The sequence below is a fragment of the Medicago truncatula genome, chromosome 4 (genome assembly GCF_003473485.1).
Source record: "Medicago truncatula cultivar Jemalong A17 chromosome 4, MtrunA17r5.0-ANR, whole genome shotgun sequence".
NCBI lineage: Eukaryota > Viridiplantae > Streptophyta > Magnoliopsida > Fabales > Fabaceae > Medicago > Medicago truncatula.
The window spans coordinates 5,938,930-5,958,467 of NC_053045.1; the positions used below are offsets into that span (position 1 = coordinate 5,938,930).

The 19,538-nt window shown below is 34.2% G+C and overlaps 3 protein-coding genes across 3 annotated transcripts; 2 read left to right on the forward strand and 1 right to left on the reverse strand.

Moving 5' to 3' along the window:
* Positions 1 to 3,015: 3,015 nt before the first annotated feature.
* LOC25491490 (uncharacterized) lies at positions 3,016 to 6,769 on the forward strand. Its single transcript, XM_013599430.3, has 3 exons — positions 3,016 to 3,705; positions 5,220 to 5,996; positions 6,355 to 6,769. The coding sequence occupies exons 1-3, from the start codon at positions 3,049 to 3,051 to the stop codon at positions 6,514 to 6,516; spliced, it is 1,596 nt and encodes a 531-aa protein (XP_013454884.1). The 5' UTR covers positions 3,016 to 3,048; the 3' UTR covers positions 6,517 to 6,769.
* Positions 6,770 to 7,396: 627 nt separating this feature from the next.
* LOC112420743 (uncharacterized) lies at positions 7,397 to 8,319 on the forward strand. Its single transcript, XM_024780377.1, has 2 exons — positions 7,397 to 7,864; positions 7,978 to 8,319. The coding sequence occupies exons 1-2, from the start codon at positions 7,397 to 7,399 to the stop codon at positions 8,317 to 8,319; spliced, it is 810 nt and encodes a 269-aa protein (XP_024636145.1).
* Positions 8,320 to 12,484: 4,165 nt separating this feature from the next.
* LOC25491491 (DNA (cytosine-5)-methyltransferase CMT3) lies at positions 12,485 to 18,536 on the reverse strand. Its single transcript, XM_039833963.1, has 21 exons — positions 18,363 to 18,536; positions 18,055 to 18,315; positions 17,862 to 17,961; positions 17,209 to 17,316; positions 16,999 to 17,118; positions 16,815 to 16,905; positions 16,481 to 16,713; positions 16,317 to 16,382; positions 15,956 to 16,204; positions 15,623 to 15,681; positions 15,445 to 15,511; positions 14,999 to 15,328; positions 14,815 to 14,883; positions 14,624 to 14,710; positions 14,436 to 14,523; positions 13,986 to 14,104; positions 13,796 to 13,897; positions 13,673 to 13,716; positions 13,512 to 13,581; positions 13,134 to 13,237; positions 12,485 to 12,842 (listed from the first exon to the last, which is right to left on the reverse strand). The coding sequence occupies exons 2-21, from the start codon at positions 18,303 to 18,305 to the stop codon at positions 12,668 to 12,670; spliced, it is 2,532 nt and encodes an 843-aa protein (XP_039689897.1). The 5' UTR covers positions 18,306 to 18,315; positions 18,363 to 18,536; the 3' UTR covers positions 12,485 to 12,667.
* Positions 18,537 to 19,538: the final 1,002 nt, after the last annotated feature.

The following is a 19,538-nucleotide window of genomic DNA, read 5'->3' on the forward strand; positions in this document are numbered from 1 at the left end:
AGCTACTTGGAAAATACTATTGATTTCTAGGTGAAAATGACGGCTATGTCATAAATAATAATTAACCCCAATAAATAAGTCAATTACAAGGTAGACTTATTACTTATCCTTGAAGTCAAGATCCTCTATATTTACTCTATTTAAAGAGATGAATATACAAAAAATCTTGAAAAAAGTATAAGTAATTAATAATGGGAGGACACATTTAATTAAAATATTTACCATCTCTTTTTTGTGTCTATGAGTCTATCACTCTTCACATTATATGCTCAATTTATTTTGATAAATGGAGAGGATTTAACTCCTATCCTTGATGGACGTAATTGAGAAAAGAGAGAACTTAATAAAAGTAAAATGAACATGAGAGAGTTAATTATATGTAAAAGTTGTGGTTAGGGCGTTGAAGTTTAAAATGAAAATTTTATCTTTGAAATTGTGTATATCTTCGGTATCAATTTAGATGAGTTAGTTAAAAAATAATATATAATAAATAAAAAAGACATCAAAAATAAATATTAATGACACCAATTGACATACTATTAGAAACATTAAGCAAAAAACTAGAATAACATTTTGTACCTGTCTGTTTGATTTTATATTACGCTAATGTGTATAAATTACGAATAGTATATTTTTTTTTATGAAATTTTAATTAAAATTATTTTGATTTTGATTAAAATTATAAATATAGATAATAGATACTAGCGTTCAGACGGGCACTCTTACCAGTCTGTCTGCTCTTTTTTATTATGTGTTAGCCTGTATTTTTTAATGCTTGTTTTTCAACTGGAAATGATTTAGTCAAAGAGAAGTTCATTCAATTTGATCTAGAAGCAATTGTATTCAACATAGCATGATGGACGTTAATATGTTAAGAGTACTTGAGTTCGACTAAATGGAATTCAAATTCTCTTTGAAGAGGTAAGATCAAATATTTAGGACATGTGAAAGCAAGTTAAACTCAAGGGTGGCCCTGAGAGCGAGCTTGAGGGGCGGCAACTTAGGGCATAATTTTTTTAGGGGCACCAAAATTATTATTTTTACATGGTAGTTAGTAATATATATATTCTTTTTAATTCGTTTTGATTAATTATATTGAAAAAATGTTTTTATATAACTCTGATTATAAATGAATATTTTGCAACAAAAAATGCAATAAGAAAAATATTTGAATAATTAAAAGGGCATGATTTATTGTTTCGTCCAGGGCATCAAAAATCTTTGGGCTGGCCTTGGTCAATTTGACGAAGATTTGTAGTTTAGAACTGTTGGTTTTTCAGTTATTTTACTTATGTATATATAGAAGTCTTTCATTAGAAGTAGGGGTCATAAATTATTATTTGAATTTTTACACTCGAATTATCCAAGTCAGAGAGAGAGAGAGAGAAGTAACAAGAATGTATGTACATTGATTTGATAAACCATCTTTATTAATGCAATGCAAATTCACTTCTTGTAGACTTACTTTTATCTTTAAAGTTTAAGTTTTCTTTTAAAGTTCCGAAAATTTGTTTAATTCTGTCGAATTAAACTTTGATCTTTATATTCATGTTTCATCTTAAGAACATGATGAACATTCAAACATTTTCTAGAAAATATATTGCAAACATATCCTAAAATTTTTAGTTTGATCCTGCAAGTAATATTTTAAAATTAGCGTCTTGTTTACCAAAAACACCGGTAAACATTACGATATACATTACGAAAAATATTCTTTATGAATATTTAATTAAAATTATTTTAATTTTGATTTAAAATTATAGGTATATATAATAATATTTTTCACTTTCGTATTGTAGTAAATTATACTTATTTTTTTCAATGACAATAATATAACCAATATAATATAATTTTTTTAATAACACCAACAAAAAAACATCTTGTAATCAAATTTGTTTAAGGGTAAAATAGAAAAGAAAAAGGTCAACCCAAATTTATTTATTCTCTTTATATATAGTATAGATAATAAAATCAAAATGATTAAATTAAATGCACTTTTGGCTACTTAACTATGCAAAAGTTGTGCTTTTAGCCACAAACAAAAATTACACTTTCAACCCTCTAACTTTACAAAACATTGCAAAATGCGAAACAAAAATAAACAATTTTGGTCCTACATCTTTAAAAAAAACTGCATTTGTTGCCACCGTATCTTTTAAACAAATAACAATTTTATCCCATTGTTTTTAAACATGTGACATCTTCTAAGCTGTTTAAGACGTTTTATAAAGTTAGAGGGCCAAAAAAAAATTTTGTCGGGCAGTCAAAATCGTAGTTTTTTAAAAGTTAGGATAAAAATACATTTGAACCCAAATTAAATGACATTTGTTTCCATACTGTACACGGCGAAAGATATGGGTGGGAACAAGTCAGACCGCTCGACAGAGGCCTACAACCTAACCTATTTAAAGCTTAGCTCGCCCTAGTTCCTTTAATAAAAAAGTCAAGTTCAAGCTTTTTATAAAGTTTGTTTAATTAAATAGGTTAGACTAGGACTTACAGAAAAGAAAAAAAAAACATATTAAGCTCGTCAGGCCAGCCTATTAATTTATATATATATATATATATATATATATATATATATATATATATATATATATATAATATCTTCTATTATTGACATTGTAGAAGTTTTTTCGTAAATTTAAGTCTTCATATGATTTGGTTATTTAGTAGCAAATATATTGGCGTGATTAGACATTCGTAAGATTTTGGCTTATTAAGATTTCACTATTTACTAACAAAACTATTCATCCATTTTAGACCTTCTTAAATTTTGGCTTAGTATGTGTTCTTAGACCATGGTGTAAAATAGGTTTTCAGACTTCAAACCTTTAAAAAAGTCAAATCAGACTTTAAAAGAGAGTCTATGATGGATAATAGACTAAACTCGGGTCTATAATATAAAAAGAAATGTCAAACCTAGACTTTATAAAGCCTGGCTCGACTTAACTTATTTAAAATTCTTAATTTAAAAAAGAAATAAACAAAATTTCAAATCCATTTGCCAAATTTCTCACTTTCAAACTCGCTTACCAAAAACCTCCAATGGCGGCTTCACAAGCACGAGAAGAGCCAAAAACGATTCCACTCAAAACCTTAATAGACAGAGAAAACAACAAAGTTGTCGCTGTAGAAGCAACAAAGGACTTCATCGACACTCTCTTCAGCTTCCTTTCACTTCCACTCGCCACTATCATTCGCCTTTTATCCAACAATGATCAACAACAAGAATCCTCAGAATCATCACCATTCCTTGGAAGCATCAAAAACCTCTACAAAACCGTACAAACCCTCACTCCAAACGATGTTTGGAACAACCCTGTCTACAAACAAATGCTATTGAATCCCAAGAATCCATGTGAATCACTGTGCATGAACCTGTTCATGAATATCGATGACACTGAATCATCAAGTAAGTTTTTTGTGTGTGATACTTGCAACAAGTTTACAACTTTACAGAATCTTGATTGTACTTGTGAAAAACCAACTAATAAACAGCCTAAGAATTTGGATTCTGAGGGTCAGGAGAATAATGCACAAAATGGGGTCTTTGTTAAGGAAAATGGGTCATTGTTCTTGGTGTTTGATGATTTGAAGATTATGCCTTGTTCTTTGATGACCTCTGTGGAACGGTTGAAGGAATTAGGGTATTCAGATTTGAGTAATTTAGAGGAAGTCACACATAACATTGGAAAGCAAGAGGTAATTGTGTTGTGTTTTGTATTGTATTTTTTTTTGAAGGATTGTGTTTTGTATTGTATTGTAAACTCAATTTTGCAATGTGTATTTTGTTTTGTTTTGGAAACTCTGTATCCGGCCTAAGGACCAACTAATCTGGTGGACCAATCTCACTATCACTGGTGGGGACCCAATTGAAGTCAGTCAGGGAAAAACCCTGTATGAACTGACCCGACACATGAATTGTTGGCATCTAAGGGTTTCAAACCTGAGACCTAGACAGGAGTGCACTCCTACGACCAAAGCCTTCACCACCAGGCCAACCCTTGGGGAGTTATTTTGCAATGTGTATTTATCTCGCAATTCCCATGCCCCCATCACGTTGAATGTGTTTTTTCTTTTTTTGAGTTGTGGTGAATATGCCATTCAAATCTGTATTTTTTAGCTTTTGGCATTGATGATTCGAATGAACTTATAGCATCATTTGAATCACGATATTGAAAATGCCTATAAAGATTTGGTTTGAGAACACATTGTAAACACCTTAGGTAATTATGAATAATTAGAGAAAGATTCAAGCTTTCTCTATTGAATCCTAGAGTGAAAATCATTGAGGGTTGAGAGAAAAAATATAGAAATTAGGGAACCCCATGATGTCATGTTAGTTTGTAGAGTAAGAAAAATTTGAAAAAAAGTTTTTGAAATGAAATTTTCAGTCATGATTCTAAATTGCAGTTGTGGTTACAATGTGAACCTTGTTATTGCATTAAAATGCGAGTAAATGTGGCCGATTCAGCCGAAATTGTAGCTGTGCTGTTGTTGCAGAGACATCTAAAACCTTTATATTGCGGCAACAATTGCAGTTGCGGAGCACAATGTAGAACTGTGTTGTGAATCGGTAGTCATTTTAGTCTAGGGTTAGTTAAAACTCAGGTGTTAACATGTTAGTCCAGGGTTAGTTAACTATGAGCATCAAATGCTACTTAAACGGTAATGTGTGGACCAATATAACAGATGAATTATGGTTTACATTTGGCATAGTATCGGTTAAGAACCTGATAGGAGAGCATTCATTAAGAAGGTCCTTGTGAAAAAGAATAGAAAGGAAAGTAGGGAGGAAAATAGAGTGGTTATAAACTGACAGAGTAACAGAATGTAGTAGGAGGGAACAAGGGGCTGTTGCAGAAGTAAGTGTAAGTAAGAACTAAAAGAGATGATAATTTTTACTGATTGGATGAAATTGAACAAAACCAAATAGAAAGATTTATCCTTCATGGGCTCCCACTTGTACCTTAGCTTATTCATACTTCCACATAAAGTATCCTGGTATATCATAAATTAAAAGGGTAAACATTAACAATTTGGGCTAGTTGTAAAAGTTATGAGGCTTGTTGGTTATATTTAAGTTATTGAGACACTATAAATCTTGAGTTAGAATTTGTTAGTAATTATGTTCTTTGAATGTTACAAGTTATTTTGGTTGCAATTAAAATATCTTGCATAATATCTTGTACTTACAACTTATTTTGATGTAACAGATGCTGAACCTCCTCAAGTACACCTTAACCTCTCATGAGCCTCTGACAAATACAATTTTGAAAAGTAGCTCAAAGAACAGAGAAAATCCACCAAAGGAATTTGCATCAGCAGTCAGAGCAAGGCCTTGCACCAGCGACGTTAAAATGGATGTTAAGCTTGCGCGAAGTAAATCTCAGAAAAAAATAATCTTCGCAGAAGCGAGTGAAAACTTTGTTGATTTCATTTTTACCTTCCTCGCAATACCATTAGGGTCCGTTGTAAAGCTTTTGGATGGTAACTCTTTCGTTGGATGTGTTGATAACTTGTACAAGACTGTTGAGACCTTGGACTCTTCATTGTGCACGGACTCACGCTCGGTGTTACTCAATCCTGGCCTATCGCCACAGTTTGGTTGTCCAAAACAGCTCCTCAACATTCCTGATGTACGACCACAACCACCTACTACTCGTTATTATGGTACAGGGAAGCCAAAGCTAGTGTTCAGCGACTATAATGGGAGTCACCAAATCGTAGAAGAAAAGATAGAGGGAGGAGTGATTTCTAAGAAAAAGGTATCAATTTATAATCGAATAGTCTTGACTGAACTGGATCCAAGATCCTCAAACAAGTCAAAAGAAGGTGTTATGGGATTTGTGAAGAATGCAACATTATATGCTATTGGAGATGATCTAACAGTAAAACCACTTTCTGGTAGTTCTTGCATTTCATATTTGAAAGAATTAAGCCTCCCCCTTGATGATCTGGAAATGAAGGTGATAAGCATCGGTGAAGCTGAGGTAAAGCGACTACTATTGGTCCTTAAATGTGTGAGACAGTATATTACTACAGTTCTGCCGTGTGTATCGAAATTACATAAAATACACAAAAACATTCATCAATATGTCTTTTATTAGTAATTTATGAACCAAACTGACTAACAGAAGACACAATTGAGAATCAAACTAATCAATGAAAAACACATATGAAGAGCACCCTGACTTAACAAAAGAAACATTCATGTACGTTCTTGTAATTTTAATACGTTCAAGGACTAGTAACACTGACTCACACATTTAAGGATCAAAATCGTTATTTACTCTTTTCTTTTGTTTTCTTTGTTGTTGATAACCTTCCTTTGTGGTTTGCAATTTGCAGGCTTTGAGCCTACTTGCAGCTTCCCTTACATCAAAATTTACACTGACTAGTGGACTAGAAAACTTTTTTATTGTGCCAAAACAAGAATCAAATTTGACATCAAAGTATATACAATCTAGCAGGCTTGATGAACTTGCAAAGGAACCTATAGCAGAAGCCTGAATTATTATTCAGTTACAGTTTCAACTTTTGTTTTGAACAATAGCTAGAAGATGTTGGACCTTGGTTTAGTAATATCAGTAGGTTATTATGGTTTCATTTAACTATTACTACTACTTACTAGTTTTTTTGGTTTTTGCTTGTGATAGTTTATTATGAATATTAAAATTTGCCAGTTAGCAATTTATTTAGTGACCATTATATTTCGGATTGCTTTTGCAGAGTAAACAATAACATTACGTTTCAAGCATCATATTATATTACATGCTTGTGATAGTTAAACTTACACATCTTTATATCAAATATTGTCATACTTGCTATCAATTATAGAAAAATCATGATTTTTCATAGATTCTTTTCACTTGAGATAAAAAAAAAATTATGCGTGTTCATATTAAATTTGAGTATCTCTTTTAGCTGTGATTTGAACTCTAGTTCTGAGAGTTTAACCTTTCTGCTAGACCTAACTCTTCGTTGATTAGAAAATTATTTTTTTAACATTTTAATTGTATCTGACTTTAATCGAATATCTCAAATGTGTATATTGAAGCATTGAACTAAACTAAATAGAAAAACAAAATAATAAGAGCTAAGTGCAATATTCATCTTCCTTTAATATTTATATAATATTATCTCCACGAGTCAATGTCAGCTTGTTATTTGGTGAAAGGTATGGTCGGTTTAAAGATATGACCATCAAAGCAATAGTTTTAGACCTTTAAAAATAAAATAAAAGCACATAATGAAAATGTATTGCATTCTATAACACTCTTGTGAAACAATTTAAGAATATCTAAATCTATCTCTAAATATAGGGTTTATTAAGTTATATTTTTTTTAGGGGATATTTTTATTAATCGTGATCAACAAATAAAAGGTAAACATGGTAACACCGAGGAACTCTGTTTGTTTGAGAAAGGAGGTTGGAGGTTTGGAGGTAAGGAGAATTAGTGAGTTTAATAGTGCATTATTAGGTAAGTGGTGTTGGAGATTGTTAGTTGAGAAGGAGAGTTTGTGGTATAGGGTGTTGTCTTCGAGATATGGAGAGGAGGGTGGTAATTTATTGGACAGTGAAAGGTGTGCCTCGGCTTGGTGGCGTGCTATTGCTGCCTTGCGGAGGGAGTCTTGGTTTAGTAATAATGTCTGTAGGTTGATGGGGGACGGGAAGAATACAAATTTTTGGGAGGATGTGTGGATTGGTGGGGTGTCCCTTAAGGAGAGTTTTAGCAGGTTGTTTGAGTTGTCGGTAGAAAAAGGGGTATCAGTTTTTGATATGTTCCACTTGGGGTGGGGGGAGAACAGTGAGGCGTGGAAGTGGAGGCGGAGGCTGTTTGTGTGGGAAGAGGAGAAGGTGGGGGAACTATGTTTATTACTTCACAATGTGACTTTGCATGTTGACAAAGAAGATAGTTGGACTTGGAAAAATCAAATTTTTACTCTGTTCGTAGTGCTTACAATTTCCAGACTACTCAGCAGATTGTTGACACTCCTGTGGATGTGAAGTCGCTATGGCAAAAGGATATCCCTTTGAAGGTTGTGATTTTCGCTTGGCGATTGTTTCGGAATAGATTGCCGACCAAAGATAACCTGCTTAGGCGTGGAATTCTCAATAATAATGATACTTGTCTGTGTGTAGCCGGGTGTGACTCTCTAGAAACTGCTAATCATTTATTTTTGCATTGTCCTTTATCTGGGTCAGTTTGGAATTTGATTCTTCGGTGGGTTGGTCTGTCTACGACCGCTCCGTTCTCGCCATCAGACCATTTTACTCAGTTCATATTGGGTGGTGGGGGACCTCATATGTGACAATCTCTATTGAATGTCATTTGGTTTGCAACTGTGTGGGAATTGTGGAAAGAAAGAAATAACAGGATTTTTAAAAGTACAGAGTGCTTGATCTTGCAATTGGTGGACAAAATTAAGCGTCTTTCCTTCACGTGGTTGAAGATGAAACTTCATTCATCTCTCAATTACCATAGTTGGTGGTTGAATCCACTCGCAACGTTGGGCTATGGCTAGCTATTTTTCTTTTGTTTTGCTTTTTGTTGTTTTTTCTTTTCCTGGTTGTAAATATTGTTCACACTTTTCATATGCAGAAAATTGCTCATTTGATTAAAAAAGTTAAATTGTCGGGAATTACGACATGGCCAAAATTTACACATAAAGTTGAATCGTTGGAATGCAAGCTTTTTAGATATTAAGTAATATAAGCTTACTTATAGATTGATAATCTCTAGTCAAAGAGCATAGCTCAGTTGCTAGGACAATGCATTATTATATGCAGGGGTCGGGGTTCAAACCCCGGACACCCCGTACAATCAGTAAAATACAACAGTAAAACTAATCACCCAAACATCCAAAATACAAACTGTTGCGAATTCGATGAAAATCACACCAATAACAACTTGATGTGTGGAGCAAGGGATAATCAATCAACCAAAACAAAGTGTATGGAACAATTAAATACAAGCCAAAAGTAGAAAACAACGGCGAGAAGAACACAAAGAAGAGAAGAACACAAAAGAATTTGTTGACCCAGTTCGGTCCAAATTGACCTAGTCTGGGGGAGAGAGCAGCCCTCCGATCCACTATATGATGAGTAACGTTACAAAAGAGAAATCAATGGGTTACAAGAATAAGTCTCCCGCCTAATTCTACCCAAAGTCCCAGCCTCTTTCCGTAACCAAGAGACTCAATCCTAATAGTGTTTTCCAAGGTGAATCAACCATCAAAACATAGTGTTTGCTCCAAAGAGACAAACTCTATACAAACCCTAGTTTTGTTGTTGTCTTTCTAAACCCTTGTTTCAGCCCCCTCTATCTCTCTCAAAGTTTGCTCTGATACAAGGTCTATATTTATAGTAAAAGTATCGCTTAAAATTTGGAACAAATCTGCACCCAAAATACGTTTCTGTTTTTCGCTGCCAGCGCACCATCGTGCCACGATGCGATCCCATCGTGCCACGATTTTTCCAAGGCCTTGCCTCAAAACTGAAACCTCCATCGTGCCACGTTGCCCAGCAATCGTGCCACGATTCCGCAGAAACCGGATTTTAAGTTAACTCTCACAATTCTCCACCTTGACTTCAAATCAGTGATGATGCCAATCATCAACCTTCTTGTTGCTCTTTCCCTTGCTTCCCACTACTCCAAGTAGCTTCACAAGTTTACACCCTAACCTCTTCAGCCATCGGAATGTCTTCCGCCTTCTCGAAGATGCTTGTAGACCAACTACGCTAGGAATTTCAGGCAGTTCTACAAGACTATACCATAACCTCCTCAATACGAGACATCTCCTGCTTTGCTTGAAGATCTACTTGTACCCAATCACCCTTGGCTTTTAGAGTAATCCATAAGTATACACTTCAACCCCTTCAGCCATCGGAATGTCTTCCGCCTTCTCGAAGGTCCTTGCAGTCCAACTACGCTAGGAATTTTAGGTAGTCCCACAAGCATTCACCATCTTCAACGCAGAACATCTCCCGCTTCCTTGAAGATCACCTTGCATCCAATCACCCTTGGCCTTCTTTTAGGGTAATCCCGCAAGCCGTGCTATACATTCTTCAACTTCATGAAGAAATCCCTTGCTCACCATAGAGCATAGCACCCAAGGTCCTTCATAGCCGTACCATTACCGGTGTGTTCAACTCTACCTCACACTGAGCGTACTCTACCTCAACTAGCAAATGCGTACATCCCACTATGTCTTCAACCTTGAAACTCCACCTCAACAGGTAGATCATGAGTATTCTTACCACCGCCCCTCCAGGCTGATGTTGAGTGTTTAACGTCTCTCCAGACGACCACCGCTCCACTAGGCATCAATCTCAAGGTGAGACACATCACCTTCTTCATCCTCCAAACAACACCACACCATCAGAGCATCCGCGTCCTCAAGACGCAACTTAATGTTCTCCTAATCCCCAATGATTTTGTTGAACTCCACAAGTAGCTCCATGATAGCCTCTGACTTTACCATCTCGAATGAGTAAAGTTGTTGCTTTAGGACTTTCCGATGAGCCAAAGACTTTGTCATATACAAAGATTCCAACTTTGCCAACATCGATGTAGCGGTTCGTTCCTTTGCTACTTCTCTCAAAACTTTATCCCCGAGGCACAAGACAATGACACTCCTGGCATTGTCCACCATCTCGGTCTTCTCCGCTCGTGACATGGTGACCGGTAACGAACCTTCACCCTTCAAAACTTTCTCACACTTTTGCTGTATTAACACCGCTTCCATCTTTACCTTCCATAATCCGAAATCGTTATCTCCAGTAAATTTCTCAATATCCCACTTTGAACCCATGGTACTTGATTATTCTTTGACCCTTGCCCCACGGTTTGGGCGCCAATTGTTGCGAATTCGATGAAAATCACACCAATAACAACTTGATGTGTGGAGCAAGGGATAATCAAGCAACCAAAACAAAGTGTATGGAACAATTAAATACAAGCCAAAAGTAGAAAACAACGGCGAGAAGAACACAAAGAAGAGAAGAACACAAAAATTTGTTGACCCAGTTCCGTCGAAATTGACCTAGTCTGGGGGAGAGAGCAGCCCTCCGATCCACTATATGATGAGTAACGTTACAAAAGAGAAATCAATGGGTTACAAGAATAAGTCTCCTGCCTAATTCTACCCAAAGTCCCAGCCTCTTCCCGTAACCAAGAGACTCAATCCTAATAGTGTTTCCCAAGGTGAATCAACCCTCAAAACCTAGTGTTTGTTCCAAAGAGACAAACTCTATACAAACCCTAGTTTTGTTGTTGCCTTTCTAAACTCTTGTTTCAGCCCCCTCTATCTCTCTCAAAGTTTGCTCTAATACAAGGTCTATATTTATAGTAAAAGTATCGCTTAAAATTTGGAACAAATCTGCACCCAAAATACGTTTCTGTTTTTCGCTGCCAGCTCACCATCATGCCACGATGCGATCCCATCGTGACATGATTTTTCCAGTGCCTTGCCTCAAAACTGAAACCTCCATCGTGCCACGTTGCCCAGCAATCGTGCCACGATTCCGCAGAAACCTGATTTTAAGTTAACTCTCACACAAACATAAACCTCCAGCTTGAGATGATAAAAAAAAAACAATAAACTCAAGCCTGAGATAATCAACACATAATTGAAGCACCAAAACTCCCCTCTGCAAGACAATAGCAAAGACATCATACAGCCATACACTAAAGACATCATATAGCTGTCTAAAAACACCTCCCTGTATCACTACAAACAATAACTCTATCCAAAATCTGCTATCCATAATAATATTGGGTGCTGCTGACATCAAGCGGAAACCAAACTATGCAACACCAAAAAAAACAAAGTGGAAACTGAATACATGCACAACCTTAGCCAAAGGGGCACCAGAGCACGCCTAAGCCAGTCGGCAACAACACTAATTAGAAACCACTGCCTACAGACTAACCTGCTACCTCACCAGAGACCAAGCGAAAATAATGCTAATAATCCAAAGAATTCACACTAAACAAGACAGCCACAAAATTATATCAATTGCAAGATATATTTTCTTGACTTAAACCTGAATTTTAAACTCTGCAGCAACTCAACTTGTTAAAGCAAACCAAGATACATATTTGGATTCAAACACCATTGAGATATTATGTAAGCCAATACTATTCAAGTTTATGCTCAACCAACATCATCTGTTATTGAAACCATTATTTTAAAGAAAAGCCCCACTACAGTGAAACTTGTGATATGATGCACAAAAGGCTATACAAGGTAATGGCCTGAGGTAAATATAAGATTGTGTTCTGTTTTCCATAACCAAACTTAACAGTGTTTTACTCAAACATAAGTTGCTAATAACATCCATATACATAAAAGATTGTGTTCTGATATGAATAAAATTGACACAGAAATAATTGATTAAAATTAAGTATCATTAAATAAATCAGTTTTTTTTTTATTTGAAAGAAAATCAATCACAGTTTTTAAACATTCACACTTCACATATATTGTGTTTTCAAATAAATCTTGCAAAATCATCACCGAAGTGTGAATATTTAATGTCATCAATTGAACAAACATCCATTCATACAATTCCAGAGCCTGAATGCTCTTGGCTTAAAAATGAAAATGGAAGAAAAAAAGATAACAATGGAAAAGACATGAATTAACGAGGACAAGCTCAACTTGAACCATCATCATCAACTACAGCTAAAGGACGGGCAAGACAACTTGGATACTTAAAGGGGAGAGTTGTCAAAGGATTGTCCCCAGAGCGTCCTTGAAGTGCTAAACCCAATGTGTATCCGAGGGCAAGACCCACAGGAACAGCAACCGCATTTCCAACTTGTATGTACCTGCATTAAAGATTGAAACATTGTGTGCTATGTTAAACATCTTTAGTCTTTGTACATTTAGCAACCTTTCTTAAACAATTGTTAGACCAATAAGAAATATCACACCTAAAAAGTTCTGACTAATCCCTTCGGAGTTATTGAGCAGTTGTTGTGCAATTTTGTAATAAATGTAGAAGTTAAAGTCATGTTGTGCAATTGTTATAAATATAGAAGGGAAGACTGAACATTCAGCATACACAGTTGGTAGAATATTCAATTAACTCAAGATAAGATACCAGTTCAAACACATACCTTTCTTTTATAGGGCCACAAAGTTTATAGCAATCAGGAAATCCCTGAAGCCTTGCATTCTCTCGAATGGTAAGTACTCTGTCTTGCTTTGGATGGATAAGAGCCTATACATAAAATAACTTAGAATGAGAAAATGCATAATGATGCATGAAAAAGAAATTAATCGAGAATAATACTGCCACTTACACAACAAGTCCAGACAATGAACATTTTTTATGAGGGAAGTTCAAGCAAGGAACATGGCCAGATGAGTTTAATTGAAAAAATGCTAACATGATAATCCTAAGGAACATTGCTTTAAAGAGGTTTTGCAATTTGAGGATAGCATAAGTGGCATTGGATTTACAAAATATAATGTACACAACTTAGAAAAATAACCTGGTTGTGAGGTTCCGCCCGGGTCACAACTGTGGACACAATTTCGTCCCACCAAAGTCGACCAAATGGCCTGTTGTGTTCAGCAGATAAATAAGAACTATGATATAGATGAAATAAACATAAAATATGATGACATTAAATTCATATGCAAATATACATACTTAGAGGAAGTCCCCCGAACAAATTTCATAGCATAATTCGGGACCTACACAAAAAAAAAGCCTTTGTCAACAAAGAACTAACTTCAAAATAAATGCATCGCTAAGGCAACAGAAGATTAGTACCAAAGGCTTCCCAGATTTCAGATACACTCTTTCAACAGAGGGGTCCCACTCCACTTTTTTTTCTTTCACAAGCACACCCTTTAGGTCCCTGAAGTTTGCCCCCTAAAAAAGGCAAGAATGCACAATTAAAATTTACAGGGAGCAACAAAGATAAAATAACAGAACATAATATCAATTCAAGATCAGGAACCTTCTTCTTCGGAATGAGGCAAACTCTCTCATAGTCATCGTTATTTAACAGATATGGCCTGTGATCATACAGCAGACCACTTGGTGCACTTTCAGAGTCAGCTGTGTAATTCACCATCTCTAGAGAATAGAAAACACAGATTCAATAATTTGTGTTAATAATGAAGGAAGCAAGACAATTTTTCTAAACATGTGAAATGTAACAGGCAGTAACCACATACAAAATTTTAGTTATAGAAAAAGAGCAAAGACAGATAGCAAGGACATTTTAGCTGATAAATATGAACACTTTGAAATATGAACCATTCGTTCATAAAAAAACAACAGACATCTTTCATGCAAAGACAACAAATTACTAAAAAGGCAAACAACCAAGACTAATCTACTTCAAAACTCAAAAATCAATAGAAAACATACCACTTCTCTTTAATAAAATCAATAGAAAACATACCACTTCTCTTTAATCTAATATATCTCTGAAAATCAGTACGAGGAGTGGTCCCATAACTCTTTTCATCATCGCTGTCATCATTTTCAACCTGATTGATAAAAGAAAAAAAAAGGAAAGAAATGGAAATAAATTTTTTACTAATCAAACACACTATATTCACAATGTATTTGTGAGCAAAATTAACATACTGGAGGGAGGTCATCAATTGCGTCACCCAGGTACAACGCTGGGGCGAGCTGACATTTTTCATTAGTGGTATAAGCTACAGTAATCTCCTGCATTATGACAATAGACAGATCACATTGATTAAAACTTTGCAATTACAATGTTCTTTATCTAAGAAAAAGTTACAAACATCTCTATTTCTATCAGTTCTTACTTCAAACTCCTTGGGGATAACAGATCTCGATATAACCTCATGAGTTGGTAGCGGATATGAAGGTAAATTCTACAAACAGAAGAGTATATAAATACAAATCATTAACATTCAATATTAAACATTTAGAGACCAACTTAGATAACACATCAAAATAAAAATTTAGTACTTCAAGCTATGGCCTTACTTGGGTAGGAAGAGCGCCCCAAAGAAAAAAACGCATCCGAAATTGAGGAAGGCCGTACGACCCCGCAGCCATCATTCCCATTCTAGCTTGATAATGCATGGCCACTAGACGTCCTACAGCATAACGCCCCAGATACCCACCAGCAAATTTCAATATGTCAACAACATTCTCCATCAATATATATTTAGGCTTCAAAAATTCAATAATATCCATGTAGACGATTAGTTGCTTATTTTTTATGTCATCCATAGGAGCATTTTTGTCCCTGAAACGATTGAAACCACTAATCCCTTGGCAAGGGGGTCCACCACAAATGAAATCAGCTTGACCCTGGACAAGCACAAAGTAGTACAAACCAATTTAATGAGTAACACAGACAGTTGACAAACAATTAGAGGTCAAAGAAGGGGGTTGAGTGCAAGCCAATAATGAGTTGCGAGACTTACAGGAAGAGGCAATATCTTATCCTCATATCCTTTAGTAACAAATTCTTTCATAGCCTCTTTACAATCGCTGTTAAATAAAAATCGGTTAGAATCTTGCATTATTTAGCTATAAGCATTAGCATTAAGAAACAGACAGAGCTAAGTGAAGCGAAGTTAGAGGAACAATCAATGAGTATACCTCAAGCCCTCAATTGGCTCCCATGTATCATAACTGGTGTCATAACCCTTCCACTGCACCTGAAAGATTATAAATTTAGAATATAAAAATAATGACCACTATATAAAGATATAAGGTGAGCCATGCTTTTACATAAAAACTTGTGCAAGTAAACTAACTAACTATAAATCTTTTAAGCAAAAACTCAGATCAATAACTTAGTTATCAGCATGAAAAAATAAACCTAAATAAAACTAACTACAAAGATAAACCCAGATTGAAGCCGGTACTCACAAGATACTTAATTATGTAAAAAAAAAAAAATTAATGTTCAAGCTTGAATCAAAATCTTACTTTGAAGTAAAGTCCTGCTTTTTCATCTTCATTGGGATCACCATAGCAAACAGAGACTAGTCTTTCTACCTCAAATACCTCAGAGTCAGATGAACTATCCATTGCTTCATCATCAGCTTCTTCACCAGCCTCTTCACCAGCATTCAATTCAGAATCTATATTTTCTGTTCCATTCAGAACAAACTTCTCGCACAATTTAAACCACTCTTTTAAAAGAGATAAAAAGTCTTCTGTTGTCTCGTTCCTCACCTAAAGGACAATAAGAATAATAATAATGTTAGTAGGAATAATGATAATAATAAAGAATAATGAAAAATGTTACAATGACAAGCATCAACTACAGGATAACACCAAAACATACTTGAGTTTCGGGATGATTCAGCTTAAGACTCTCACATGCATATTCATTTGTATCCACAGCCCACCTCTTCAAAGTCAAAAACAACATTATAAAATCAGTAAAAAAATCCTTACAAGCAATGTTACAATGAACCAAAGAAACATTATGCAAAATAGCCTAAATACCGTCACAAGCTTAATGTCAGCAATAGAAGCTCCAAAACAAAGGCCAGTGGACATAGCTCCACACCCAGAATACAAATCTAATAAAGTCCACTCTCTATCAGATTCTTTAATTTTAGACAATCCTTCTTCAGCCACATTATTATCAGTTGCACATGCATTGGACCCAGATTCACTTGATATTGTTGAAGTCTCACTTTCTATTTTGTCAGTCTCGCTTTCTATTTTTGAAGGTTCTGAATCAATCAAGGAAAACCACAATAAACATAAAAAAATTCAGTAAAGTTACATAGAAGAAACTTAAAGAAATCATCATAATTAAATTATGAAATCATACCATTGTCAATGCTTGAAAAAGTTAGATATGGCAAAGTGTATTTCATATCATAATATAGATCACAAGGAGGAACATTCTTCTCTTTAGCATCCTGTAGTATATATCAAATTAAACATTTATCAAAACTCTAAAAAACATAATGCAAAATTATAAATTACACAACAAAAGAACACAAAGCACTTACATCAGGAGAAATTTGTACAATGTTAACTTTCTTAACTAAACAATCAAGAGGGTTTTCATCTTTCACATCAGATTTGAAAATCCTTTTTTCATCAATGAGATCCCCATGGTTCTTGATAACCTGCACACACATTCAAATCACAAAAATCAACAATAACCCTAAACATATAAACAAAACCAAAGCACGAATCAAATAAAATTCAATCTTTACCGTATCTTCAGCTCTGTAAAACCACTGAGCAGTAAAATAATATTCATTTTCATGTGTTACAAACAATTCCACAATTGCAGCAATATAGTTTTCTTTACCCTCTTCTCCCTAGACAACATTCATAAATCAAGTCAGTAAAATCAAACTCAGACAAAAAAAAAACTTACATCAAATCAATAAACCCTAAAAACACAATATTCAGCATGGAATCAAATAAGTGAAACCTAAAACACAGATTTTAAACAAGGAATAAAATTAATAACAACCATATTTTCAAATCAGATAAATGAACCCTAAGACAAGATATTCTCAACATGGAACAAAATCAATAATACAATATTTTCAGCATGAAATCAAATAAATGAATCCAAAAACACAAACTTTTCAACATGAAATGGTATCAAATAAATGAACACTAAAACACAAATTTTTAAAATGAAATCATACACAATGAAAACATAATTTTCAAACTGAAATCAAACTAATAAACCTTGGAACACAATATTCAACATGAAATCAATTAAAATAAAAACATAATTATCAACATCAAATCAAAGATACAAACCCCTAAAACACAATTTTCAACGTAAAATCAAATAAAATAAACTTTAAAACACAATTTTATCAACAATAAATGTGATAAAAATAGGAACCTTAACATAAGCATTATCATTCAGCTTATATATAACCCCATCAACATTCACTTCACGGTAATGAAACTTCGCCTTCACTGTATCATCATCACTCGAACCACTAGAAAACGCAAACGAATATCAGTGAGCTTAAAACCTTGAATTCTTAAACTAATAGAACAATAAAATCAAAAAAATTATAACAAAAACTCACTCATTCTTGGCGTAACGGTGAGGCCAACGGGTTTTAGCTTCATCAGCTAGAAAAGGATCTCCGATGAAGAATGAATCGTCGGCGTTAACCACCGAAGATCGTTGTGCTGCTTTCCTCCGTCGAGAAGGAATAAGAGAAACCAGTTCTTCTTCAACCACCGGAGATTTTTTAGGTTTCTTGCGCTGAGTAGAACGATTAACGGCGTCGTTTTGTTGTTGTTCCGATGGTTGACGAACACGTTTACGCGGCATTGTTGCTGAGGAAGAAAGAATAAGCTTTTTTTTTTTTTTTTTGTTTAGGGTTAGAAGATAGTGAAGAGCAGCAGTGAAACGAGTGAAGAAAAAAGCGATTGTAGAAAGCTGTTTTGAATTGAAGTTTTGCAACAAGAGCGGGAGAATTAATTGAATATTCCACTTAATTCTTTTGATATCCCACCCCACGTTTGAAGCAGCTCTCAATGGAAATGGAAATGGAAATATTGTTTTGACCAAAATGTAAAAGGAAATTATTTAATGTTTTTTTAGTGTAATTGTGGAAATTTAATCGATTCAAATATTTTTGACACGGTTTGTGGAGGAATTTTGAAGTGGTGCGTCTTGTGACTATAGAGGACAGAGGATGTGTCGTTTGACTGAGGTCAATGCTAATGAGTTTTAAATGGTTAATCAATGGTTAAATTTTATTTAGGTACGAATTGAATATTAGTTGACTATCACTCCATTAGTGCCACTATTTTATTTTTTTTGACAGTTCATTAGTGCCACTAATGTTAAATGTGAAACTTGTATGGCTAAAGAAAATAGACAACGGTTGATAAATTAGTTTGTAATGGATGAGTTTATAAGGTAAACTAATTTGTAAAACATAAACCTATATAGTTAATAGTTATTAAGTTAGTTTATACTTATTGTAAAAAAGAAAGTTAGTTTATTCTTCATCTATTTTAGAATACATGTTGCAATTTTACGATCTCCAATATTCATATAGTTTACTTTGACCATATTTTTTATTAATATATAAATACACATTTTTAGCATGTAGGATGTTGTTTAATTTGTCTCAATAATTTTTTTTAAAATGTCAAATTTTAATTTTTTTTTATTCTGTATAATTAAATATAAGGTCTTGCTAACCGGTGTCCTAAAGACAATTGATAAATAAACTATAAATAGAAAATTTGTCTTGAAAAAATTAAGTTTTGACTTTTGATTAAATAATAATTACACTACTTTTTATAAAAAGTTATTTGTTTTAGTTCTTAACAAATGCCCTCAGGATACTGTTTAGCATTCTCCTTACATATATTAATGGTCAAAGTTGTGTATTGACATGTATTTTGAAACGGATGGAGTAGTAGATAAATTAATCGATTGAATTTGTATTGTTTGGTAAAATTGGTTGTTGATTTTGTTTATAAATATGAAATGCCATAAAATAATACTATATTTAAATATATTTTTTTTTTCAATTCAAATTACATTGAT

What these genes read in the sequence shown, in the direction of transcription:
- LOC25491490 (XM_013599430.3), top strand. Translation starts at nt 3,049, where the DNA reads ATGGCGGCTTCACAAGCACGAGAAGAGCCAAAAACGATTCCACTCAAA. An exon ending in ATAACATTGGAAAGCAAGAG is followed by an intron (nt 3,706 to 5,219) that starts GTAATTGTGTTG and finishes TTGATGTAACAG; the next exon opens with ATGCTGAACCTCCTCAAGTA. An exon ending in TAAGCATCGGTGAAGCTGAG is followed by an intron (nt 5,997 to 6,354) that starts GTAAAGCGACTA and finishes TGCAATTTGCAG; the next exon opens with GCTTTGAGCCTACTTGCAGC.
- LOC112420743 (XM_024780377.1), top strand. Translation starts at nt 7,397, where the DNA reads ATGGTAACACCGAGGAACTCTGTTTGTTTGAGAAAGGAGGTTGGAGGT. An exon ending in TTGTGTGGGAAGAGGAGAAG is followed by an intron (nt 7,865 to 7,977) that starts GTGGGGGAACTA and finishes TACAATTTCCAG; the next exon opens with ACTACTCAGCAGATTGTTGA.
- LOC25491491 (XM_039833963.1), bottom strand. Translation starts at nt 18,305, where the DNA reads ATGCCGCGTAAACGTGTTCGTCAACCATCGGAACAACAACAAAACGAC. An exon ending in TGAATCATCCCGAAACTCAA is followed by an intron (nt 16,205 to 16,316) that starts GTATGTTTTGGT and finishes ATTGTCCTTTAG; the next exon opens with GTGAGGAACGAGACAACAGA. An exon ending in TATTAGATTAAAGAGAAGTG is followed by an intron (nt 14,105 to 14,435) that starts GTATGTTTTCTA and finishes TCTATTCTCTAG; the next exon opens with AGATGGTGAATTACACAGCT.